This window comes from Canis aureus, chromosome 10 (genome assembly GCF_053574225.1).
Source record: "Canis aureus isolate CA01 chromosome 10, VMU_Caureus_v.1.0, whole genome shotgun sequence".
Taxonomy (NCBI): domain Eukaryota; kingdom Metazoa; phylum Chordata; class Mammalia; order Carnivora; family Canidae; genus Canis; species Canis aureus.
In genome coordinates this window covers 10,023,102-10,046,698 of record NC_135620.1, presented here as the reverse complement: position 1 = coordinate 10,046,698, position 23,597 = coordinate 10,023,102, and the positions used below count along the sequence as shown (strand labels likewise).

General features: G+C 44.2%; 1 protein-coding gene and 1 long non-coding RNA gene across 4 annotated transcripts in view; one reads left to right on the top strand and one right to left on the bottom strand.

The window, feature by feature from the left end:
* LOC144321958 (protein FAM170A-like) overlaps window positions 1-23,597 on the bottom strand; it is a 94,192-nt gene that overhangs the window by 26,429 nt on the left and 44,166 nt on the right. The window contains exons 5-12 of one of the 3 annotated variants that reach the window (XR_013387505.1): window positions 13,910-16,922; window positions 11,765-11,905; window positions 10,742-11,031; window positions 10,294-10,456; window positions 9,938-9,996; window positions 9,004-9,370; window positions 8,520-8,636; window positions 6,944-7,139 (exon numbers count right to left, since the gene is read on the bottom strand). Coding sequence is in view for 2 of the 3 variants with exons in the window: in XM_077911320.1 (XP_077767446.1) it covers window positions 9,320-9,370; window positions 9,938-9,996; window positions 10,294-10,456; window positions 10,742-11,031; window positions 11,765-11,905; window positions 13,910-13,979 (774 nt within the window). In the remaining variant the exon portion in view is untranslated. Of the gene's footprint in view, window positions 1-6,943; window positions 7,140-8,519; window positions 8,637-9,003; window positions 9,371-9,937; window positions 9,997-10,293; window positions 10,457-10,741; window positions 11,032-11,764; window positions 11,906-13,909; window positions 16,923-23,597 lie in introns of those variants that run through there. The other 2 variants (XM_077911320.1, XM_077911321.1) reach the window with 2 other exon arrangements.
* On the top strand, window positions 14,225-22,098 carry LOC144321962 (uncharacterized). Its single transcript, XR_013387507.1, has 3 exons — window positions 14,225-14,368; window positions 14,646-15,182; window positions 21,753-22,098. It is a non-coding gene; the product is annotated as an uncharacterized LOC144321962 (long non-coding RNA).

Sequence of the window (23,597 nt, the reverse complement as noted above, 5' to 3'; positions counted from 1 at the left end):
AAGGTAGAAAGGCCCAGGAGTTGGAAAGGCCCTTAGCTGTTACATGCTTCCAGCATCCTGCCCCAGAATCCCTTATCTTCTCTTTTTTTTCTAGCTGCTATTTCCATTCAGCTATTGCAGGCACCAGACTCCTTTTCAGGTCCTGAGATGATTTCTTTTAAATACAAAGAAAGCTCTGCCTTGTATCATCTCATGAGATTTCACTGATTTCATGTTGCTCTTAATGGAACTAGGGCATGATGGCCTCTGGTGGAGTCTCATATAAAAAAAAAAAAGAAGAAGAAGAAAAAGCTGCCCCCTCACTGCCCCACTTGACTCCAGTGACCTATGTAGTCCCATGTGTGACCCTGGTAACAGAAGAATCTGAGCTTTCTATCCACACTGATGTCCAGTTAAATCCACCCGAGAAACAGTCAGCTAAGTGACTTTTCTGAAACACTCATGCAAGAGTCACTTCTCTGCCTAAGACTCCAGCAAATCCCTTTTGTCCAAAGAACAAAGTTTAAACCTATTAATATGGCCCACAAAACCCTGCCTCCCTTTCCGGTCACATGTCCTGTCAGTTTCCTCCCTCAGATTTCATGCCCCAGATGTACTAAAGAACATATAATACTCTCCTCATCTGAAGGGTTCAGAATGGACTGGTCCCTCTTCCTGAAATTTTCTTCCTCCATTTTTACCTGAAAAGGGCTGGGAAAATTTCTTCTCACCCTGCAGATCTCCCTTATCACTTCCCTTGAGAACTCCCTCTGGACCCCTATCCCTTGCTCCTACCACTAGGCTCAATTCATTGACCCTCCTGTTTGTACCCACAAAGACTCTACTTACTCTTTCAGGCAACTTATCTCCTGTGCCAATTAATTAACTAATCAATTCCTATGCTTATTTATGTATTAGTCTCTCTGAACTATAAGCTCCAGAAAAGCTGAAATCTTACTTTTTTCACTACTGTGTCTCAAAACCTAACATGACACCTGAGACATGATACCAATCCAAATGATCAGTGAGAGAATGAATGAATGACAAATGAGTGAAGCATGACAACCTGGGCATGCGTATAAGGTCAATTCCATTCCTCAATCCCTTACCTGCAACCTAAATCATAGTCCACTACTTCTGGTGGTCCTCTCTGGTCCTGTAGCATTTGTGAGATTCCAGCAATATCCTTCCCACTCCCCCAAAACCTCCACTTCTGATCATTTGTTCTCCTAGCCTCTGGTAATAACCTGACTAGTCTTCTCCCACCAAATCTGAAATTCTCTGAGCAGCTTCCTTCATAATACTATGACAGGTCATGAAAGAGACAAAAATTCCTCTGCACATTTCAAGGAGCAGCACCAAGTCTTTGGGGTTTGGGCGATGTCACTGTCAGCCCAGCAAATTCACAGTATTTCTATGGTATGGGCCCTGTTTTCTTTCGATAGTGAGGGCCCAAGGAGCATCTGAAAATTTCCTGGACCTCCATAGTTGTAAACAAGCTCTACCTTGGAATATAATGTGGATGGAACCAAATACAGAAGGCTGCACAGTGGATGTAGCTAAGGTTTCTCTTCTGGGAACAGCACATAGTTCATTGTTGTCTCCACATGACATAAGAGGTAAACTTGAAACTCAGGTCTTTGCCTGGTTCTCAGAAACATCCAAGCCTGGGTCAGTGTTTCTAAGACCAATACTCACTCTCTGAAACACTAGAGACTGGCCACACATCCAGAAGTATAACAAGACTATTTTTATCTGTCTGGGAACCTGGGATCTTTCACATTCCTCATGCTAAGTCTCCCAGGACAGCAAAACTGCACCCATAATGGGGAAAAGGTATACTAAATCAAGTTCCACAAGTATCCTCATCTCTTATTATCTGTATACAACTAATTCTAGGAAGACTCCATTTTGAAATGGAAACATAGTTTTAAGGATGAGACTCATTTTGGGACCCCCCCCCTTGGATATGGACTTCCAGGTTGACCAAAAAGCCATTAAGAGGAAAGTGCAGCTCACCTACTTAAGAGAAGCCCAAGTGAGTAGAGTCAAATACTGGCCATGGCTTCTCAGTTATGTCCATAAAGGATTAGACAACATACCTAGATGTCTTCAAGCAACTTGTTACTATCCAAGAGCCAGTGTATACCAATCCTTACCTATCTGTACCATGGCTCATGAGTAGAGTTGTCAGATTTAGTCAATAAAAATTGAGGACATACAGTTAAATTTGAACTTTAGATAAATGATACTTATGTTTTAGTATAAGTATATCCTACATAAGATGAGGGACATGCTTATATTAAAAACATATTCATTGTTTTTCTGACATTCAAATTTGACTAAACATCCTATATTTTATCAGTCAAACGTTACTTGTCAGAAGTGGTATAGACTCATAAGGATCTCAGAGATGCCTCAGAGAATCCTTGACTTTTATCTGATTACCCTAAGCAGTGAACATGAACTTTCCATTCCAATTAATAGGCTATAATGAAGTATATCCTTACATGTAGAGCTTTTTCTACTTGTCGTTGTTAATATTTTTTTCTAACCTCAATAGCTCATCAGGAAGTATTTGAAAGTTCATTAGACAAAAGAAAAACAACATGAATCTGAAAAATTAAGGGAACTGCCTGGTGTTTAGTGAAAAGTATTAGGAAGATTGAAAAAGCCAAATTTAATAAGCAAGCCTCTCCAAGGATATTTTCATAGCTTGAGATCCTCCCACACTCTGAAAATATGATTGCATCAAGAATGCAGAACTGCTAACCACATTTAAGGCTTCCTTATGAGTCTATCAAATTGAAGATGCTGTGTACTAAGAAGTAAACTGATTGCCTGCCCCAGGACATTGGCAGTTGGTGGAGCCCTTCCAAGGGTCTGGATGGAAACAGCAGGTTTTTCTATAGGTCTCCACACTGACCCCAGTATTACCACACTCCTCCTACTTGTCAACTCAAAGTACTGTTTTACCTATCTTCACTATTCTGTTACTATTTAGACAACGTACTAGAGTTGACATTACACAAATTACATTTAAGAAGCTATTTTTAAAATTTGGTAGGAAATCTTGAATCTATAGATTCTAGTCCCTGGCTTACCTTCATCCAGCTGCATAAGGGTTTTTAAAAAGAACCAGTTTACTTATCCCATATAACAAGCCCATGCTTGTTTGAGAGATGTAAAATGTAACACGATATTTTGTTTTAGTTTTAGTGGCAAAATTATCCAGTCTTCCAAATAGAGACAATAAAGCCGAAAGATTAAAGGCATTGATTTTGACTTGCTCCAATGTCTCAGGCAAGTCAGATGAAGAATTTATTCATGTCTCATCTGCCATTATGTGTCGCAGAGGGTTTATAGGGCTTATAATGTACCTGTTGGATGGGTATGTCGTGAAACTTACATATGATAATTACATATAAGCAGAAGAGTACCTAACACAGAGTAAGCACTCAGCAATTGTTTACTAAATTCCTCATGAAAATAGCTACTTTATCAGCAGATGAGTCAAGGAGTAAATCCCAGAATCACAGCAAGTTGGAGGGGACCTAGTTCATACCACTATGAAAAAAGAAAAGTGTGTGTGTGTGTGTGTGTGTGTGTGTGTGTGTGTTTAGAAAAATGTATGAAAGTTTGCATATCAAATGATTCATGTTAACTTTGAGGATTGAAATATACCGGGGAAGGATTAAAGAAGAAAATTAGGTTTTACTCCATTTTGCTATCATCTGAGTTTTTATACTTTTAATATATTGTTTGTGAAATTAAAAAAAAAAGTCAGGATAAATGTTTTGAAGTTTTCCTGCTATGTCTGTATTATTATTTTGGATTTGTTGGTATTTCTTACTATCTTTGGTCTACACCCATTGAGTCATCAGGCCATTCCGGAGGGAAGAGATGACAAGACAGAAATGAAGTGAGAGAAAAGGAGTCTGGGAAGAGGGAACACCTTATGTAATAACCATACTTTGGGGGAAAGGATATAATGGCAAATGAGACAAATGTCTTATCCTTGTGATGAAAAGGACTCCTTAGGCTGAAGGTGGACAGAGTCTTGGGGCACCTAGACAAGAGAACCAGAAGGGAACACACACACACATACACAACATACTCACAAGTGCAGAGAAAGCACTTTGAGAACACTTTGCTTATCACCAGGTAAGTATGTGTCTCCAATAACCAGCACCTCACCCATGACTGCCCAGCAAGAGAGGTACCCAGGTGGAACCATCCAAATTTTCTGTGTCCACTCTGCTAGGACATTTGTAAACCTCTGAGTTATGGCATGGCCCACAGACCTAAGGAGGCAGTGGTGATGGAGATTTGGAGGGGGATACCCTGCCCATACTTGGTGATATCAAACAGAACCAGCTTAGAACTCCCCAAGGCCAGAAGTTTTCTGCATAAATAACTCTAGATATCTGCACCAGGTATACCTCATCAATCTTGACATTTATTAGTACCTGAGATGACCACAATGTACAGTAACCTGAGACATAAGTAAATCCTTCATCCACCCCCTCGGATGCTCCAGGCTAGTGTGATCTTGTCCCAGCTGAACTTAGGGCTGCAGAATGAGAACAAAGTTCCCAGATGATTCCAGGAGTTGTACCCACAATCTCTTAGACCGGACAAGGCTCATCCTATGATATGATAATGGTACTTGCTTCAAAGAGTCATTCTGCAGACTAATCAATCCATGCAAACATTTAGAAGGGTGCTTTATCATTGTCATTTTTATTATTCTATTTCTCTTCCATATTAGAGGGTTTAAAGATCAAATTCTCAAGGCCCCTCAGAAAAAGTGAACTAGTTTTTCTGTTGACTGTTCTGCTTCTCACCACATTCTCAGCATAAGCTGACTCTAGGCTTAATAAGCTATAAACACATGCTGTTAAAGTTTTAAGGAAAATATGTAGAATGCCTCAGAGAGGGAAGAGCTTAGCCAAGAGACTAATAAGAGAAAAATATTCTCCAGAAATGAGAAGAGAGGGGCATGGGGACCCAGAGCAGCAAGGTGCTCAGATCAGATTCTTGGATGAGGCAAGGACATCTCAGGGTGGAATTTCACCTGAGACACCTCTGAAGGGAACCTCAGGCCTCTGTACTTACAGGTTGCTCCAAAAATCATGACAGAAATAGCAGGGACCTGTCAGGTTGGATGTACTCACTGCAGACAGGGCAATGGGTGTCTCCACTGAATCTATCTGGGTAAGTAATTAGAGCTCAGAGGACCCTTCCCACTTTATCCCCACCTCCAACATACTAAACACACACACACTTACACACACACACTAACATGCTCACACACTCAACACAACTTGTTCAGTTAAAACCACTCCCTGATTTTATATGTGATTTCCTTGCAATTTTTGTTTTATGGTTTCCTTGGTTTTCTATTTACATGGATTTTGGGACACATTTACCCCATTCTTTTACCTAAATCATCTTAATTGAATAGCAATTCAAAGCTGAGCTTGGGCAGTTGTCTAGGGACCCTAACTTCCTAGGAGGTATTCTTGGTATGAGCTTTGTGTTTAGAAGGGTCTGGAACCCAACTGTACATCTCCATGGGCCTCCTTTTGTGGGTCACTAAACAGACAAGCTTCTATAACTGCAAGAACACCACTAACTTACCACCTGTCAACAACCAAACATCTGGGATGCCTGGGTGGCTCAGCAGTTGAGTGTCTGTCTTTGGCTCAGGTCATGATCCCATGGTCCCGGGATCAAGTCCCACATTGGGCTCCCCACAGGGAGTCTGCTTCTCTCTCTGCCTGTGTCTCTGCCTCTCTCTCTCTCTGTGTCTCTCATGAATAAATAAATAAAATCTTTAAAAACAAAACAAAACAACCAAACATCCTCTCATTTGTGAGGGATAAACTCCAAATGTTCACAAGGGAGGAACACAGGGAAGGAGATTGAAAGTTTACCAAAATAGGAGAGAAAAAGAGTCAGGATAGTAGAGAGACAAGAAAAGGATCTTAAAAGATAGAAAGGAATTGGCAAAAAAGAAAGAGAAATAGCAAAGATTCCTAATGCATTCATCTGCTTCACCAAAGTTATGGAGGATTATTGATCTGTGAAGACCGTGGCCTAAAGTGAATATAATTTATCAGAAGGTGCTGAGAATAGAATGAGAAGCATGATTATCAAACTATAAATTCACTGCAATGGCATATTAAGGGGCCCTGCCAGAGGGCAGTAAAATCTCGTGAGAGTTAATAGGTAAAAGGCTGCCTCGGGGGAAGAGCAGTCTCACAGAGCATGGATCAGAGGCAGCCAGCTGTGAGCAAGTATCCAACAGAGAGGGACACATGGTCCCTTCACTGAGTGAACCCAGACCCATGGCTGGCCTTGAAAACAAGGAGGACTTTGGGAAGTCCTTTTGGTAGGGATGCGAGATTTCATTTGTCAAGACTTGAGAAATACCCTCCACTCAGATTGTCTCTTTAAAGCCCATCTTTCCTTCACAGCCTTACTTAGGCCTCCTCCCTCACCCCCAAGCTGTGCAGTGACACTGCTTCACCCCCAAGCTGTGAAGATGGATCATTTGGTTCTTCTAGCTGCTGTGGTCCCCAACAGTGGAGTACCAAAGACAATGACCAAATACTGAGAAACAAAAGTGAACAGGAATGGGTACCGACAAAGCAGAGCCTTCTGTGACAGGGTGGCCCAAGTCAGTTGCATGTGCCTGGCATCACCCTAAGTATGAGCATCTTTAGGAGTTCTGAAGAAGGCAGAGCCTGGCTGTCGGGATGCACCCTCAGAGTCCACTCAGGGACCTCAGCTTCAGACCCCAACATCTCTCCTGTGTCTGCTCTAAGTTTTCACAGATTCTCCTTCCCTCCACATTTCTTCTGAGATATCAGGACTGTGGGAGATGGGGGAAGGCTCAGGGCAGCCCAGACTTCCCTGGGATCCCAACAGGATAGGATGCCTGGCATTAACCTCCTACCTTCTGCCTCCTTAGTTCTTCCCATTTGGAGGTGATTTTACTTCGTGCTTCAAGTTACTGGCTGGAGGTAGCCTGCTGGCAGGTGGCAATCCTTCCAACAACCCGGCCCTTCGTGACTGTCAGAAGCCTGGAAGGCTCTACAAAATACTGTTGGCTCTAGAGAAAGGATGGAAACCATCCACTTATCCAAGAATGCCTGAATCAACAACAACAAAAAAAGGGTGCTGTTTGCATATGGCTGAATAACATGGAGCAGTTAAAATAACAGACCTACACTGATACAAATCAACAGACAAAACATGAAAATGCAGGACTGATTGAAAGCAAATGTGATGCACAATGTTAGATCATCATTATATATATATTTTTTTCACATATAATATATGAAAGTATGAACTGGATGCATACAAAACTGATACTGGTTACCTCTGGGGAGTGGGGGAATGTAAAAATAGGTCTAGGAAAGGTTGTATGTTTAAAAAGTATCTATAAAATGAATTACTCAAGTTATCCACAGAACATATGATTTACATTTAGTATCATCATTTATCCAGGAAGCCCAAAAGAAAACACAGATAAACTAGTAAGAAGAAGATAGTTCAGGGCACGTGAGTGGCTTGGTTGGTTAAGTGTCTGCCTTCAGCTCATGACCTCAGGGTCCTGGGATGGAGTCCTGTGGCATCGGGCTCCCTGCTCTGTGGGGAGTCTGCTTCTCCCTCTGTCTCTAACCCTCCCCCCTGCTCGTGCTCACTTTCTCTCTCTTAAATAAAAATCTTAAAAGAGAGAGAGAGATAGATAGAAGATCAACAAATTTAAACATCCATCAAGTTTCTCTACATTGAGCAAGAAGAGCTGCAGCACCCTGACTCCTACCCACAAGCCTTCACATGACTCTGCTCCGTGCTTTACAGGGAAGTCTCTATCTGAGCAGAAACAGCCACAGCTCTCACTGCATGACCTGCATCCCACCAAGTCATGAGCAGTACACTCTAGGTATGTGAAGCAGTCAGTGGAAGAGAGAAGTCAAAACAATGTCTAGGGAAAGAGGACCTAGGAAGACAGGGGCGAAGGGAGAATTGCTGATGGACTCAAGGAAGAAAGGAAGAGAGGGGCAGATTACAGAGTGCCCAGAGGGTGCCAGAGAGTAAGTGGAATCTCCTAGATGGTGGTGTGAGTACAGAAGCGTTATAGGACAAGCCTCAAATTCTGAATTCTTGGAGTGACAGGTAAAGCATCTTGAAGCAAGGGATGTGGATGCTGGTGGGACCCCCATTGAAGAGACTGAGAAGCATGAAGCCAGTGGGAAGCTGGTTTTATTATTATTATGATTATTTTAATGATTATTATTATTGAAATAATAATGACAACACCAGATCACAGGATTCCACAAAAGGCCCATGAGAGGCTGCTTTCACATTCTGAAAAAAAATCCATGGGATTTTGAAATTAGACCTGATTTTGCTTCATTTGACATAATCTCTCAACTTGGAATGATTTCCTTCTAATCCCATCAGTGCTCTAAAGCCTGGCTTTAGCCCCCTACTCAGATGACAAAGACATACCACCCCCTGCTCACCTTTCACTCCATGGACAGCCTTGTGCATTGAAACGAGTCTTCAGTGCCTCCTAGATATCTGTAGTTCCAGGGACTGGTAGCAGTGGGGTGGCGATGAAGTTCAGGGATGACGGCGTCCTATATTTGAGGGGCTAGAGTAAGAATTTACTTGGAAATGGGAATATTAACATCACAACTGGAAATATCAGAGCTTATTGGCTTAAAAGTCTGATTTCAGCCATCTCTTGCCCAAATTCCTGACTGTAGTCAGATGGCTTCCTTCTGAGCACTGTGACAAAGGTCCCACCAACCCAAGGGGACACCATTCCACGGACAGCTTCAAAACTAAGACATTTCTCCTCTGCCCTGGTGCTTCCTCGTGAAGCCACAACTAATAGGCCCTCCTCCAGGCCAGACCTGGGGAGATATGGACAACACCCACCAGGCCTCTGAAGGCTGCCTTTACAGGGCTGTCACCTACGACCCTATAGCACCTGGCACTTACCAATGACCTCGTCTGAACTCGACGTATCTGTCCTGGTCTCATGTGTGATGTGGAAACCAGCCTTGTGGAAATCGTCACGTAGAAGCCTTCTCAATCCCAGGCGCATGAGGACTACCACTTCTGGAAAAGGATTGTAGGTGCTTCTATGAAACCTAGTGCGTAAGCCACTAGAGAGACAGATGTAAATGGGGCAGGAGGTGGGGGGGTAGATGGATAGATCATTTTCATTCAAGAATATATACTGGAGAGGTTTGGAAACAGCCTTTATTGCATATGATATTGATGCTAAACCAAGCACCGCTTCCTTCATCTTGCTTCACATCATAGGCATCCTGTCTGCTACTCTCCCCGTGGTCTCTTTTTCTCCCTGGAAAGGATTAAAACAAATAAGGCAGAACAGGAAGAGACAAGAAGCAACGTGAGCTCCGCTAGTAAGGGTGAACCTTCAGAGCCACGCAGAGTGAGTTTATTTCCAGATCAACTACAGCCACGTCAAAGTGCTTGAACATTTCCAGATCTCCTGGGGCCTCACTTCCATGTTTCGCCCTCTCCACACTCCACTTTCTCCCAGGGGGCTACGTTCGTGGGTCAGGGTAAGAGGCCAGCTGAGGCTGAAGGCTCTTGCACCTCAAACCTTTGCTCCCACTAGGCTACTTGTCCTCTCTCCAGACTCCTGCTGGCCCTTGAGCTTGAGCTGATCTCTCTTGGCCCAGAAAAGCCATTGACGGTATTTGCTTTTAGAGTTCAGGTCAGTCATAGAGACAGTGAGATAACTGCCAACAAAATCTCCACTTTCTCCTTTAAGTAAATGGAGCTCAATCCCTCATGTAGCGGCAGAGCCGCCAGGTAACCCAGCACACCCTGGGGCCCCTTCCTCTAAATTCCCCTGGGACCTCATGACATGGCCTCAGATGATGCCAACCCCAGGCCTTACCTCTCCCAAGAGAAGGCCACACCATCTTCTGGGATCTTCTGGCTCATGAATCTCAATCGCTGTGTGGAAACCAGAACGGAAAGAGACACTTCTTAATGAAAGAAGAGAGGTGCCATCTGAGTCCTTGGAAATTTCCAGAACTTCCTGTGGGAGCTGACACCCTATTTACGGTCAGACTTTATGAAATGTGTGGACAGGAAGCCAGGGGCCCAGTGACCTGTGCCCCCAAAACTTCAGTTGTGCCCTGAGCGGGGAAGGGCCCCAGCTCTCCCTTCTGGAGGCGCGAGGCCGACAGGAGACACAGGGCAGCGGCTCGGGCAGGCCCAGCTCCCTCGGCACCCCCGGCCCCTGCTCACTTCTTGTCCTTCGGAGAATGAAACCCGCAGCCCGGGCACCGGCTCCAGGGTCGCTGGGAGCCGAGGTCTTCCGGGGCCTTCCCCTCGGGCCTGGCCGCGCCGCCTCACTCGGCTCCCCCTCCTCCTGGGCGCTCCCGGCCCACGGCCGCCGCCCAGCCGGGCCCTGCGAGGCGGAACACGTGGCAGCTGAAGCCCTCCCTGCCCCGGGCTGCACGTGCTCCTGGAGGCTCTCCAACGTGGAGAAGACCCGGCAGCAGGCCATGCACCTGGAGCCGGTCTCCACGGTCACCAGCCAGTCGGGGTCTCGCCCTGGGTCTGTCCTCAGCCGCGGCGCCCCGGGCGGGCTGACTCTGCCCGCTCCCCGCTCCTCGTGCTCCTTCTCCTCCCCGCTGGGCTCGCTGTCAGGCAGCAGGTTTGTGGTGGACGCATCAGAGGGGGCAGTTCCTACCCGCACGGCCTCAGGAAGGGTCACTTCTTCCAGCCTGGGCTGCTTTTCTACGGACTCTGAGGTCTCCTCTGTCTCCCAGGAGACAGCCACACCCTTTCTCATCTGGACCTGCATGTAGTATATTTTCATGCCCCTTTCTTTTTTGTTTATGTACAGAGAGGACACACAGGTCTTATAAGACGAAGGGGACGAGGAGACATGGTGTGAGGGGGGAGCAGTCTCCCCTCGTTCCTGAACCTGGGCTAGGGGTGATCTAGGCTGGGGACTGTCTCGATGTACTCTCCGGAGTCCTGGGAAAGGAAATTAGAGACATAAGAACGTGCATGGGGCAGGCCAGAAGCTGAGAGCACTGCAGATGTGAAGATGTGTGACAAAGGACAGAGGGGCCTTGGGGTGATGAGCCCGCTGTTGGTGTTCATGCTCTGGGTGGTGGATCTGGTGTCATCTAGGTGCTCTTCATGTGTGTGTGTAGGGATGATGCTGGAGGGGACGTCTGTATCCGGGGATATGGACTAGGGTGATACCGTCGGTGTGTCTGTGGAATGTGGACGATGGTGGAGGAGTTGGCACAGCGGATCACATGTCTGAGGGTTGTGGGCTGAGGACGGATGTGTGGGGAATGCAGTTGTGTGCATAAGGTGTGGGGGTCTGAGCTGGATGGTCCTGCTCCGGTGCTGGAGACCTGTGATGAGGAGCTCCATCCTTCTCTGGAAGCAAGAGCAAAGGCAAAGCCTACACAGCTCCTCTGAGGGTGCTTAATCCCGTCCCTGAGCCCCACACCTCAGCCCAGACCTTTCTGGCCCATGCTTCTGAACTTCCCCACTATGGTTGCACCAGGGCTCCACTCCCTCACACTGAGTTCATACCCACACTCTCTCAACAATTACGCTATCTCCCCAGGCTCCTCCACTGAGCCCTGATCGCCACTGATTGTCTTGAGTTTCTTCTTGGCCTCTCCCATATCTACATGCCCCCTACCTCGTACGCAAGGGGCCCCACACCCAAGGAGCCCTGAACCCTTACCACTATGGATGAGCTCGAGTGGAGAAGAAACACAGGAGAAGTATTCGGAGGCAGAGGATACCTCCTCTACCCCTGCGCCCCAGCCTTTAGCCTCCCCAGTTGATTCAACCTGAGGGGCATCCTCCTGTGACTTCGAGACTCCTGGGAAAGATATGAAAGCCTCAGAAATACAGTGGATGGAACATGTTATTGCATCATTCATCCATTCAACGAATATTAACTAAGTGCCCAACATATGTCCAGTGCAGTGAATACACATGGTTCAGAGTCTGGTCCCGAGTGGATACTCCTGTACTTAATTACTATCAATACTTATTTTGTTAGTGCCTTGTTAGCAATGAAGGCCTGAGTGGGGACTGCGACTGGTATGTGTGAAATGTGAGAATGTGTCTCAGCCAAACCTTTCACAAGTGTGGGAGTGACAAGGGGTGAGAATGGTAGAAATGTGTTGGTGGAGAGTCTGGTGATGGTTTGTGTCCACAACTCAGGAAATGTGTGGCGTGTGAATTTCATAGTTTATAGAATATATGGCTTATATTTATGGTGTGTATTCAGTCATTTATACATTCATTCAATGAGATTCAGAGAGCATCTACTATGTATCTGGCATTGTTCTGGGCTCTGGTAATGCTGAACATTCTAGTACAAGATAGACACTAGACAAAAGTACAATAAGTATGTGATATGTCAGCTGGTGTTAAGTATACAAGGATTGCCAGAGATAGCGAACAAAAACAGAGGATGCCCAGTTAAACACGCATTTCAGAAAAACTAGACAATTTTTTTTAGTGCAAGCTTCCCCTTGCAATACTTGGGTCATGCTTATTTTTAGTATAAGTATGTCCCACATGGTATTTGGGATATACTCATACTCCAGAGTTTGGTGTAAAAGGAGAGGACTTGGATACACATGGATGGTTTGTGAACACAGTGGAGGAGTGGTGTGCATATCTGCCTCTATGCTCTGTGTGTCGTCTGCTAAAGCAGCTTGTGTGGAGATGTGTGATTTTTTTTCTGCACCCACATAAATGTGGGTGTATAAGTGCCAATCTCATGAAACCCCCCTAACAAGAGTTCTGTATTCACTCTTACACGTCTCGAGTGTCTCTCAGATCCAGGCAAGGTGACAGGAGCTTCACAAGGCGGACTCACATCCGAGGACACTCTGCCGGCCTTCTCCCTGCTGCTCCCCCGTCATACACACAGAGGCAAAAATAATCCTGCCATTCCCTGCCTTCTCTGTCCTATCCCAGCTGCTGCCTGAAGATCTGCCTCCTGTCCAGGGCTCACCCTATACTCTCCAGGGCCGTGAGCCTTGTGTTAGATGCTAGGCTCCAATGTGGGGCAGAGGCTCTGGCTGGCTCTCCGGGGTGGGCTCCATTCTGGCCCACCACCTACACGTGACCGCCCCCTTCCTCCAGGGCAGGCTGCCCCTGCAACGCCTGCAGTCGCCGCGTGCCTGGGAAGTCAATCCACAGCTCCCAGAGCTCCCTGCGAGGCCCTGACAACATTTCTCAGCCTCATCCATCTGGGCTTGGTCTCTGAATGGCCGGTCCCTTCCCTCCGATCACGTCTGCCAAGCCCACACCTGTGGATTCCCCAGCTCCCACGGATCAGTGGTGAATTCTTCGTGCTAAAGGAATACAGTCTCCCCACTTTCAGTGTGATACCATCTCTAGACAATCTCCCTTCTCCCTTCTCAAAATATTTTCAACAAGGCTTCTCTTTGCTCTTCAGCAAAAGAGACAGGGAACCTGTAGATCTCCATCAGAATCCTTCACGACCGCCACCCCAAACCCGTGACCCCAAAGGAAGATCAAACAAAGAGAATAAGAACCCAGGACTGAGAAAAGCCACCCCTGTGAGTATGGGCAAGCAGGACCCCGGCCCGCTACGAGTCCAACAGAGCTCCAGGCCCGAGCAGCCACTGAGAGAGAAGTCCTCAGCCTGGCAGGGCCAGCTCCCCATCTGCCAGGAGCCTCTGGCCCTCCTGTGCCATCTCACAACACAGGGACCCTCAGGATGGACACGGCAGCTGACACCAGGTCTCCCCCCCCCCGCCCCCTTCACCTCCATCCCACCTTCCTCAGAAGGCTCAGGCTACCCGCAGCCTTTGAGCCCCAGACAAGGTGCCCCAGTGCATACCTCCTCCCTGCTTGGCAGTTCCTGAGGACTCTTCATTTTCCAGATGTTTCCTCTTTTGTCGCTGTTTCATGGTACCAGCTACAGGAGTTGCTTAGAAGATGCGTAACACCCAGTTCCTCCTTTTCCCTACTGGCTGGCCCTTCTTGACTCTCAGGAAATTTGTTGAGGTGACCCAATATATATAAAAATCATCGAGTCTTCTAAATGGCTGAGGAACTCAGACCACTTAGAGAACCAGCAGCACTGCCCAGTGCTCCCCCCAGCACAGGGCTGTTAAGGTTCAAAGGTCACCAGGCCCACAGCGGGAGGGGTTCTATGACCTGACCGATGACATCAGAGCATTCTGGAGACCTGGATCCCACACAGTCTTTGCAGATGCACAGAGCCCATTTTCAAAAAATAGGGTCTCTTCCCCATGGAACCTCTCCCGTGAATTCAACTCACATCTTCTTAAGAGTGGTAGGATATTTTGAGATGCTAATCTGCTTCTGTTTGATTGTTTTTCCTTTCTCCTGTTATTTTCTACCCTTTCTCTTCTGCATTCAAGTGGGTAGCAGACTCTGCCTATACTGGCCAGAGGAGGGCCATGGCAGGCTAAAAGCAGCAATATCATGCTTATGCTTTTGGCTTTTATTTCTAAAATCCCCAACTGCTGTACAGAGAGGATACTTGGGCAGAAACCTAACAGAAGCAGGATTCTTGAAATGAAGTACTTCCTGTCTTCTTTACCTACTAGATTGTGGAGAGGTACCGATTGTCAGAGAGAGCTCTGTGGACCAGTGGCCAGGAGTCTCCAAAGTGTAGTTAGAGGTGACAAAAAGATGTGGCAATAGCTCCAAGAGGAAATGGCTGTACCGTGCATACAAGCAAAATCATGGTGACCTGTCCCACACAGGACACAAGAGCCACCAAATCTCAAGGAGACATGACAACCAAGCTGATGGACATCTAAGCTATACCTGGGTACTCCAATAAATAGTAACCACGCTCTCGCCTCAACCTTCATTAGCTGTGGCTCAGTATCATTTCCAAACAGGGATGGGTGGAAATCCAAACAGGACACCAGCGGGATCAAGGCTTAAAATACAAATTAAGTGGAGTTACAAAAACAATTTTGTGCTATTTCTTGCGTACCTCTGCTTGTGGGCTGAAATGTATACCAGTTATAAGCGGCAACCCATCTGGATCCTCCTGATTTCAATCTAAAATGAGAGACACCTCTTTTCGAGGCAGTGGCCATGATCCTGCAGGAATACTGGTGTGCGGGAATGAGGTAAACTCCAGAAGTCACTGATACCAGGAATCCCCCCCGAACTAAGGGGAGTTCAAATCTGAAAGGCACTGCAGAATGTCCCGGTCTCCAACAGTCCATAGTGAAAACAGGACAAGTTCAGTATTGCAAGGATCTGCTGATGAGATTCAACTTTCCTGTTTCTTGGAATCCCTAGTTAAGAAGGGACAAGGAGGACTTTTAAAAAGCTTCTTGTGGTAGAAATTTTCATACACAAAAGTGAACGACATTGTATAATGGGGATGTGGCTCCATGGACCTATCACCCAGCTTGAACAATTACCAATATTCTCTCATTCTCGTCCCATCACCCCCACCTGCACCCCGTACCATATACACACACACATAGCTTCTCGTCATTTCTTTTAGTTTAGATGTTTCTGGGAGTGTGTGGGGGTGAGGGAAACTGTATTTTGAAAAAATCTCAGACATATGTCATCTCTCCCTGAAGGCAGCAGTATTTATATCCAATAGATAAGGAGGTTTGTTGTATCATTTTTTTTTAACACAACAGTTCTATCATTCTTACCCAACAAATTTAACCACAATTTCATGGTATCACTTAATAACCAAGCCATACTTGAATTCCTCCAATCATATTAAAATATCTTTTGTTATACCTCCTTCACTGAAATCAAGATCCAAACAAGGTCCAGACATTGCAACTGGTGAGCCTTTTAGCCTGTGACAGCTCTTCCTACCTGTTGGGGAGCACTCATTTGTTGAAGAAACTAAATTATTTATCCTGTAACATTTTCTGCAGCTTCAAGTGGTTCATTGTATCCTTGTGATGCCATTCAAGGTCTCCTGTTACCCATATCTCCTTCTAAACAGGTAGTTAAATCTAGAGAGTTAATGAGATTATGTTCAGTTTCTTGCTAGGGCAAGATTATTTTATCAGCGGTATAAGTGGTGTTGTGTGCCTTCCTATTACATCACAACATTAAGCACATAAAGTTGTTCCAATTTTTAACGATGTTGAGATTGATCAGTGGGTTCCTGTGCTGTCAGGTGATCCTGAAACTATAATGATCCCATCAGCCTTTCAACAAATAGCATTAGTAACCACTGATGACCGTTACTTCATTAGGAGTTGAAATTTCATTAGGAGTTCTAATCCCTTCATTCCAAGGAAGATAATTTTCTTTTTCTTCCCCCTGCACCCATTTTGCCCTTTGCCTCTGGTAGTCATCTATTTGTTCTCTGTGTTTATGGATCTATTTCTGCTTTTGTTTGTTCAGAAGCAGGAAGTTTCTTAAGGCATCCTTCTTAGACCCAGAATTTCTGAAAGAATTGAACTTCTCCTTTTGGCTCAGATCATGATCTCATGGTAGTTGGATGGAGCCCCACATCAGGCTCCACGCTCAGTGCTGAGACTGTTTCAGATTCTTTCTCCCTCTTCTTCAGCCCCTCTCCTCTCTCTCTCTCTCTTTCTCTCTCTCTCTCAAATAAATAAATAAATCTTTAAAAAATTTGAACCTCTCTTCACAAAAAGAAAGATGATTCCAATGTACCAGCTCAGGTTTTCCAATTGAGGACCAGTGGGATTTATCACAGTAGTAAGGCAAAGCCAGGTTGGGACATACTTCACTCATTCCTTCTTCATTCATTCTTCATTCCATAAATCTTTATTGAGTCTCTACTATGTGCCAAGCTCTCTAGATGCTGTTTGAACACTTATGAACAAAACAGATAAAAGGTTTTTCTCTCAAGGAGCTTAATTCTAGAAGAAAAGACAGATAATCTTGTAAAATACATAGTAGGTTAGATATTGACAAGTACCATGAAACAAAATAAAACAGTGAATTTGGGTGTAGAGGAAATGGGGCATTTCTATGTTAAATGGGAGATCATGGAAGTCTTTACTAAAAAAAATCAATTTTCAGTAAGACCTGAGGGCAATAAGAAAATTTACAGCCAAGGTTATATTTTCCAGATGAAAAGAAGAGGCTGGAGTCCTGGATCAGGGGTGGTTTGGCCTGTTAGACCATCACAAAAGAAGCCTGTGCTGTGTAGAAAGGGCCAAGACAGAAAGAGAGTGGTCACAGATATAATGAGGGACCAGACACTAAGCTATTGTCAAGATTCTGCCTTTTTCTCTGAGTGACTTGGAAAGTGTCAAGAGTCTTGAGTGAACAATTACACTTAAAAAGATTACTCTGAGGCACCTGGGTGGCTCATTCGGGTAAACCTCTGATTCTTGATCTCATCTCAGGTCTCCATCTCACAGTCCTGAGTTCAAGCACCATGCCATGTTGGACTCCATGCTGTGTGTGGAGTCTACTTAACAAAAATAAAAAAAGAAAGAAAAAGAAAAGAAAGATGGCTCTGTTAAGAATAGCCAACTGGGAGGCAAGGGCAGAATGAAGGAAACAGGGGGCCTATTGGGGCACCCCCCCTGGCTTATTTGGTAGAATATGCAACTCTTGATATCAGGGTTATGAGTTCAAGCCCCACATCAGGTGTGGATCCAACCTTTAAAAAAAGGAAAAGAAAAAAAATAAAATAAAATAAAATAAATAAAATAAAAAAAAAGGAAAAGAAACAGTGGGATTATTGCAATTATCCAGGGGAGAGAGGATACCTAAGAGGAAAAACAAACTAGACTTTGTGACAACTAAAACCATTTGCTGTGTGAAAGATCCTTAGAAGAGTAGAATAAGACAAGTTAACAACTGGGAGAAAAGATTTGCAAACCACATACCCAACAAAGATGTAATATCTGTGACATGTAAAGAACTCTCAAACTCATAATAAAAAAGTAAACAATCCAAATGGAGAATGGAGAAAAGACAGGAAGAGATGTTTCAGGGAAGAGGTTGTGCATATGGCAAATAAGCATATGAAATGCTGCTTTATGTCATTAGGCATTAGGGTCATGCACTCAATGAGACACCACTACACACCCACCACACAAGCTCAAACAAAAAATTGTGACAATAGAAAATGCTGAGGAGAATGGGAAGAAACTCCATCATTCATACACTGCTGGCAAAAACATAAAATGACAGCCACTCTGGAAAAGAGTATGGCACTTTGTTAAAAAAAAAAAACCTAAATGTGCAACTACCATCTGACCCAGCAATTGCATTCTTGGGCATTTATCCCAGGGAAATGAAAAGCCTATTCATAAAACATATCCATGAATGTTGGTAACAGCTTATTCATGATCGCCAAAACCTAGAAACAACTCAGATATCCTTCAATGGGTAAATTTTTAAATAAACTGTGATGTATCCATTCCATGGAATTCTACTCATACACAAAAGAGGAATGAACTTGGATGAATCTCTAGAGAATTATGCTGAGGGAAGAAAGCTAGTCCCAAAAGGTTATATACTGGATGATTCCATTTATGTGACAGTCCTGAGATGGCAAAATTATAGAAAATAGGTGAATAGTTGAGTGGTTAAGGTGTATGGAAGTATGACAATGAAGTAGGCGTGGCCATAAAATGGCAACACGAAGTGTGTTTGCCTTCATGGAACTATTTTGTGTCTTGATGCCATCAAGGTCAATATCTTGGTTGTGACAATGTAGTATAGTTTTGTAACATGTTTCAATTGGCCAAAGTGGGTAACCTTTACACTGAATCTCTCTGTATTATTTCTCACAACTGCATAAGAATGCACAATGATCTAAAAATTAGAAGTTTAATTTAAAAGAACTGAGAGAAACATTTTACTTACTAGATTATTGGCTTATGATGAGAGGATATAACTCAGGCACAGTCAGATGGAAGAGATGCAGAGGACAAGGTACGGGTACGGGGAAGGGGCACAGAGCTTCCATGCCGCTCTCCTCAAATCTCCATGTGTTTTACCAACCAGGAAGCTCTCTGAACCTGCCTTTTTTGGTTTTCACAGAGGCTTCATTACATAGTCATGATTGATGGAATCATTGGCCAGGAAGGACTGATTCAGCTTCCAGCCTCTCTCTCCCCTCCCCAGAGGAAGGAGGCGGGATTGAAAACTCCAACCCTCTAATCACATGCTTGGTCCCCCCTGGCAACCAGCCTCCACCCAGAGGTGCTTCCAACGTCACCTCATTAACAAAAGACACCTGCATGGCTCTTATGAAGTAGGAAATTCCAAGAGTTTTAGAAACTCTGTGCCAGGAACAAATATGTTTTTCTTACTATATCACACAGCTACTTTCAATTTCTACAGCTGTGCCTTCCAGAGGCTGCCTAGTCCATATCTCACTATTTCCAATGATAGAAAACACACTTTCCCTTGAAGCAGTTGGGACATTTATCTATAGAAAACTAGTAAAACCTGAATTTAAGGAAAGGAAGCCTCAGTTCAACTCTTTGGATACTGTTTAAATCAAAAAGGAGCATAATTATTTTATTGTAACAACCCCCCCCCCCCCCCCCAAGTAATAGGGACTTAAAACAAGAACGGATCATTTCCTACTCCTTGTATATGCCCACTGTGGGCTGACTGAAAGTGCCCTCCTCGATTTCCTCATTCCTGGATTCTGGCTGATAAAGCCACCAGTGTCAGCCATTACTGCCAAGAGAATTCTGGAGTCTTACACTGGCATTAACTGTTCCAAAAGTAACACATCACTTCTACCCAAAATTGTTGACCACAATCTTATTATGTGTCTTTCCATTTTCTAGGTTCCTTAGGCAAAAATAATTGTGAAAAGTACAAATGAAAAGCACAGGGACCATGTAGAAAGATCTTCATCCCTCCCCACGAGGTATGAGACCTGACAAAACCATCCTGTCACATATTTACAAAACTATGGCTACAACTCCGATGTCTTAGATCACAATTCAGAACCTTTTCCTGCTATGCTATGTTAGGATTTTAATGTCAGGGCATTGTATCGAGATTATATGGGACTTGCTTAGTTTTTTGTTTTGTTTCTTTTTTCTAAATAGATTCAGGAGGCGGGGGGCAGGCATGGGAGCTCCTAGAAACTTGCCTTAAACTGAAAAGTCCCCGGAAAATAACTTCACTGCCTTTTGAAGTGTTTGACCTAGTAAAGATTAGGTGTCTGAGAGACTTTTGTACTCTGAATTTAGGGAATATAAAGGAAACAATCTTTGGAAGACTACAAGCAACAGGCAGAAAAACTCTTGACTCTCACTTTGCTATTTCGATTATCCCGTTGACACTCCGGGTCTTTGAGTAATAATGGTGCCAAGAGCCAGCGTTTAGCCAGGATAAAAGTATATATAATAGCGTGGCAGCCCCTGCAGAACCAAATACTACAGCAAATGGTTTAGCTTGATTCTATTTGCCCACAGGTCAGTTAAAAGAAACAAATGGTCCTAAAACATTTATTCCAAATAGTACTTTTGCTCTTATTATTTTAAAGGTAACTTGGCTGCCAAATAGTACTCTGTGATGAAAAAGAACGCATATACGGGAGGAGCATTTATGCATTGAGAGATGTTGTTTATTTTGCTCCTGCAGATACAATGCACGTCTAATCAATCAGAGGCAGTCTTCCACTCTTGTCCAAATTGTGGACAAACAAGTATGTCATTCCCAGCCTTTACTCATCCTGGTCATAATTTTTTTCTTAAGGAATGCTATTCTCTTGCTCAAATTGTCAATGGCTTCTGTATTAAAAACCTAAAATATTCCACCTAGTATTCAGAGCTCTGCAGGGTTTAAAACCCCTCCTAAGTCTTCTAGGCTCAATAACACCCAGCTTCTCGCCTCCACTCGCCTGGGCCAGCCTTCCCATCCTCAGAACATGGTCCTTGCTCAAGTCATTTCTTTCAAAAGTACAGATTTTTCAGGGATCCCTGGGTGGCTCAGTGGTTTATCGCCTGCCTTTGGCTCAGGGTGTGATCCTGGAGTCCCGGGATTGAGTCCCGCGTCGGGCTCCCTGCGTGGAGCCTGCTTCTCCCTCTGCCTGTGTCTCTGCCTCTCTCTCTCTCTATGTCTATCATGAATAAATAAAAAAAAGTAAATAAAATCTTCAAAAGTACAGATTTTAAAGTACACCCTTGTATTTGATTCTTGCTTTTATATACAACACTATTATATAGCATCGACTACATTCCCTGTGCTGTACCTCTCACCCACATGACGTTGATTTCATAACTGGAAGCCTGAACCTCCCTCTCACCTTCATCCATTTTGTCCATCCTCCCCCAACCTGTCCCCCTTCTGGCAGCCATCAGTGTGTTCCCTGTATTTATGGATCTGTCAATGTACAATTTGGTTTCAAGTGGAACTAAAATCCTACTTTGTAAAGAAGCCTTTCCAGGTATTCCAGTGAGAATGGAACACTCTTAGCCATACCTCTACGATAGCTCTTTTTCATATTCTGCCTTCAGGCCACTATTAATGAATGTATCTAATTTCCCGACAGCAGGGAATGGATCCTTGGAAAGGAGAGGCCATGATTCCTTATCTCTGGAGTCTTCACAGCTCCTTGCACTAAGTGTGAGCTCCCCTACCTGTCCGCTCAGCCCCTCAAAAACAAAAGCTTAAATAAATAAAGAGCCCAAGTATATGCTCTTTTTTGCTTCCCTAGACCAAACAACATCCTGACCGACAACCTCTTTTATTTTTCCCCACAGAAGTGCCATGCCCACATTTATCCCAGCCTTGTCATCGTACCCATGTATCTGAAGTGAGAGTCCTGTTCATCCTGCGTCATCAACCCAACTCCCTTCATCTGCAAAACTATTTTTTTTCCCCATTGCCTAAAATTTGGCCATAGGGACTTAGGACTTTGAATACTCCAACCTCCTGAGAAGTGCTACCTTAACAAACTATTATCAGCCACTGTCCTTGGAAGGAATAGGGGAAAAGAGGCTGAGAAGCAGATTTTTTTTTTTTTTTTTTTTTTTTTTTTTTTTTGTGGGATAGGAGATGTGGAAATTGGGTAAAGAAGAATGGTATCTGGGAGGGAGACAGATGTTGGGCGTGGTGGTGAGAAAGTACCAAAAATAAACATTCCACTTTCTCATAAATTTGCAACAGACTAACTCTTCCTGAGATGGTGCCCTCGTGTGATGCAATGAATTAAGAACACAAAACATATATATCCATTGCAAATTAGTAATGTTCACAAACTGACATGAGACTTGTGGAGTTTAAAGAACTGCAGAGTAATCAAAGTTTAATTATAAAAGAGCCCAGAGATGGGGGTAAAACCCAGAACTAGAAAGAAAATCTTCCCATCAGGGACTCAGCTGCTATGTATAAACTGTATGCAAGTGAAGCAAGCTTTATTAAGCAGAGTTAGATGATTACTGATGACTGGGAAAAACCTTGACCCAAAAGATTAATCTGAATCGAGCCACAATGCCCTCTAAACCCATTTAGTAGGGCTTTGAAAATCTCCCTGAACCTAATACCTTTGACATCACTTTATGGAATTAAATGTGATTCATGGTCTCAGTTTCCCTTCCAAAAGATGGGTGGTAAATCCTCAGGGAGGAAGGGAATGTGAAGCACCACAAATTGCACTCTTAAAATGCCTCTTGCTCTATAAAGCAGGCTTCTCTGCTGTTTATAGGTCTGTAATAGATAAGAGAGAAACCTGCTTTCAGGTGTGATGAGGAAGGTCACTGAGGATGACACGTGGCCATTAGTCCACGGTGGTTGCCTCGAGCAAAGCAATAAAATGGGCAACTCTCCGCCCTTTTTCTTTTTCTGCAATATTTACTGGTTCATTCTCTAACAGTTTGGCTGTAGTCTGTGAGCAAAAACCTTCCATCAATCTCATTTAGTCCTTAAATGGGTAAAAAGCAGGTAGAAGCTCAAAACAGCAGATCATTTCTACCTAATACACAGCCGGCCGCTGTGTACTAGCATATGGGTAATTTTTAAAGCTACTTTTACATGTATATGAAACCCCTTGACTGGTTCTCTGTCTCTTTGGTGACCCAAAATTTCCATCTCATTGAAATCTAGACAAGAGATCAAGTTTTGTCTTCCCCAGAGAGAGCAGACATCCAAAAAGTTCACAACCCCAGCATTTGTACAAGCAGTCAAATCGGACTATCTGGCTGGTGGAGCATGACAGTACTTGAGCTCAGATTTGATACTTGATAAAATCATTTCAAATAACATTTAAAGAACCCAGGAGCAGGAGCTGGTGGTCTAAGTTGAGGATCATGATTTATAGTTACAACTGGAGGCCTCCATGTGCCTACAGTCTAAGGCAAGCCTGTGAGTGTAAAGGAAAGGGAAAACAGAAATGGTAGACCAAATGAGAATGGCCCAAGTAACTGCTCCATCATTATAGATTCTTTACATCCCCTTGCCATCCACCCATCCACCTAAAAAGTATATCCCAACCATGACCAAGGTAGAGGTAAAGCCTAGAAGGACAGTCCAGCAGCTCCTGAGATTGGGAACAACTTTGATGCTTTTGAAATCCAATCCCCATGGTAATCTTGAATTTTCTCTGCATT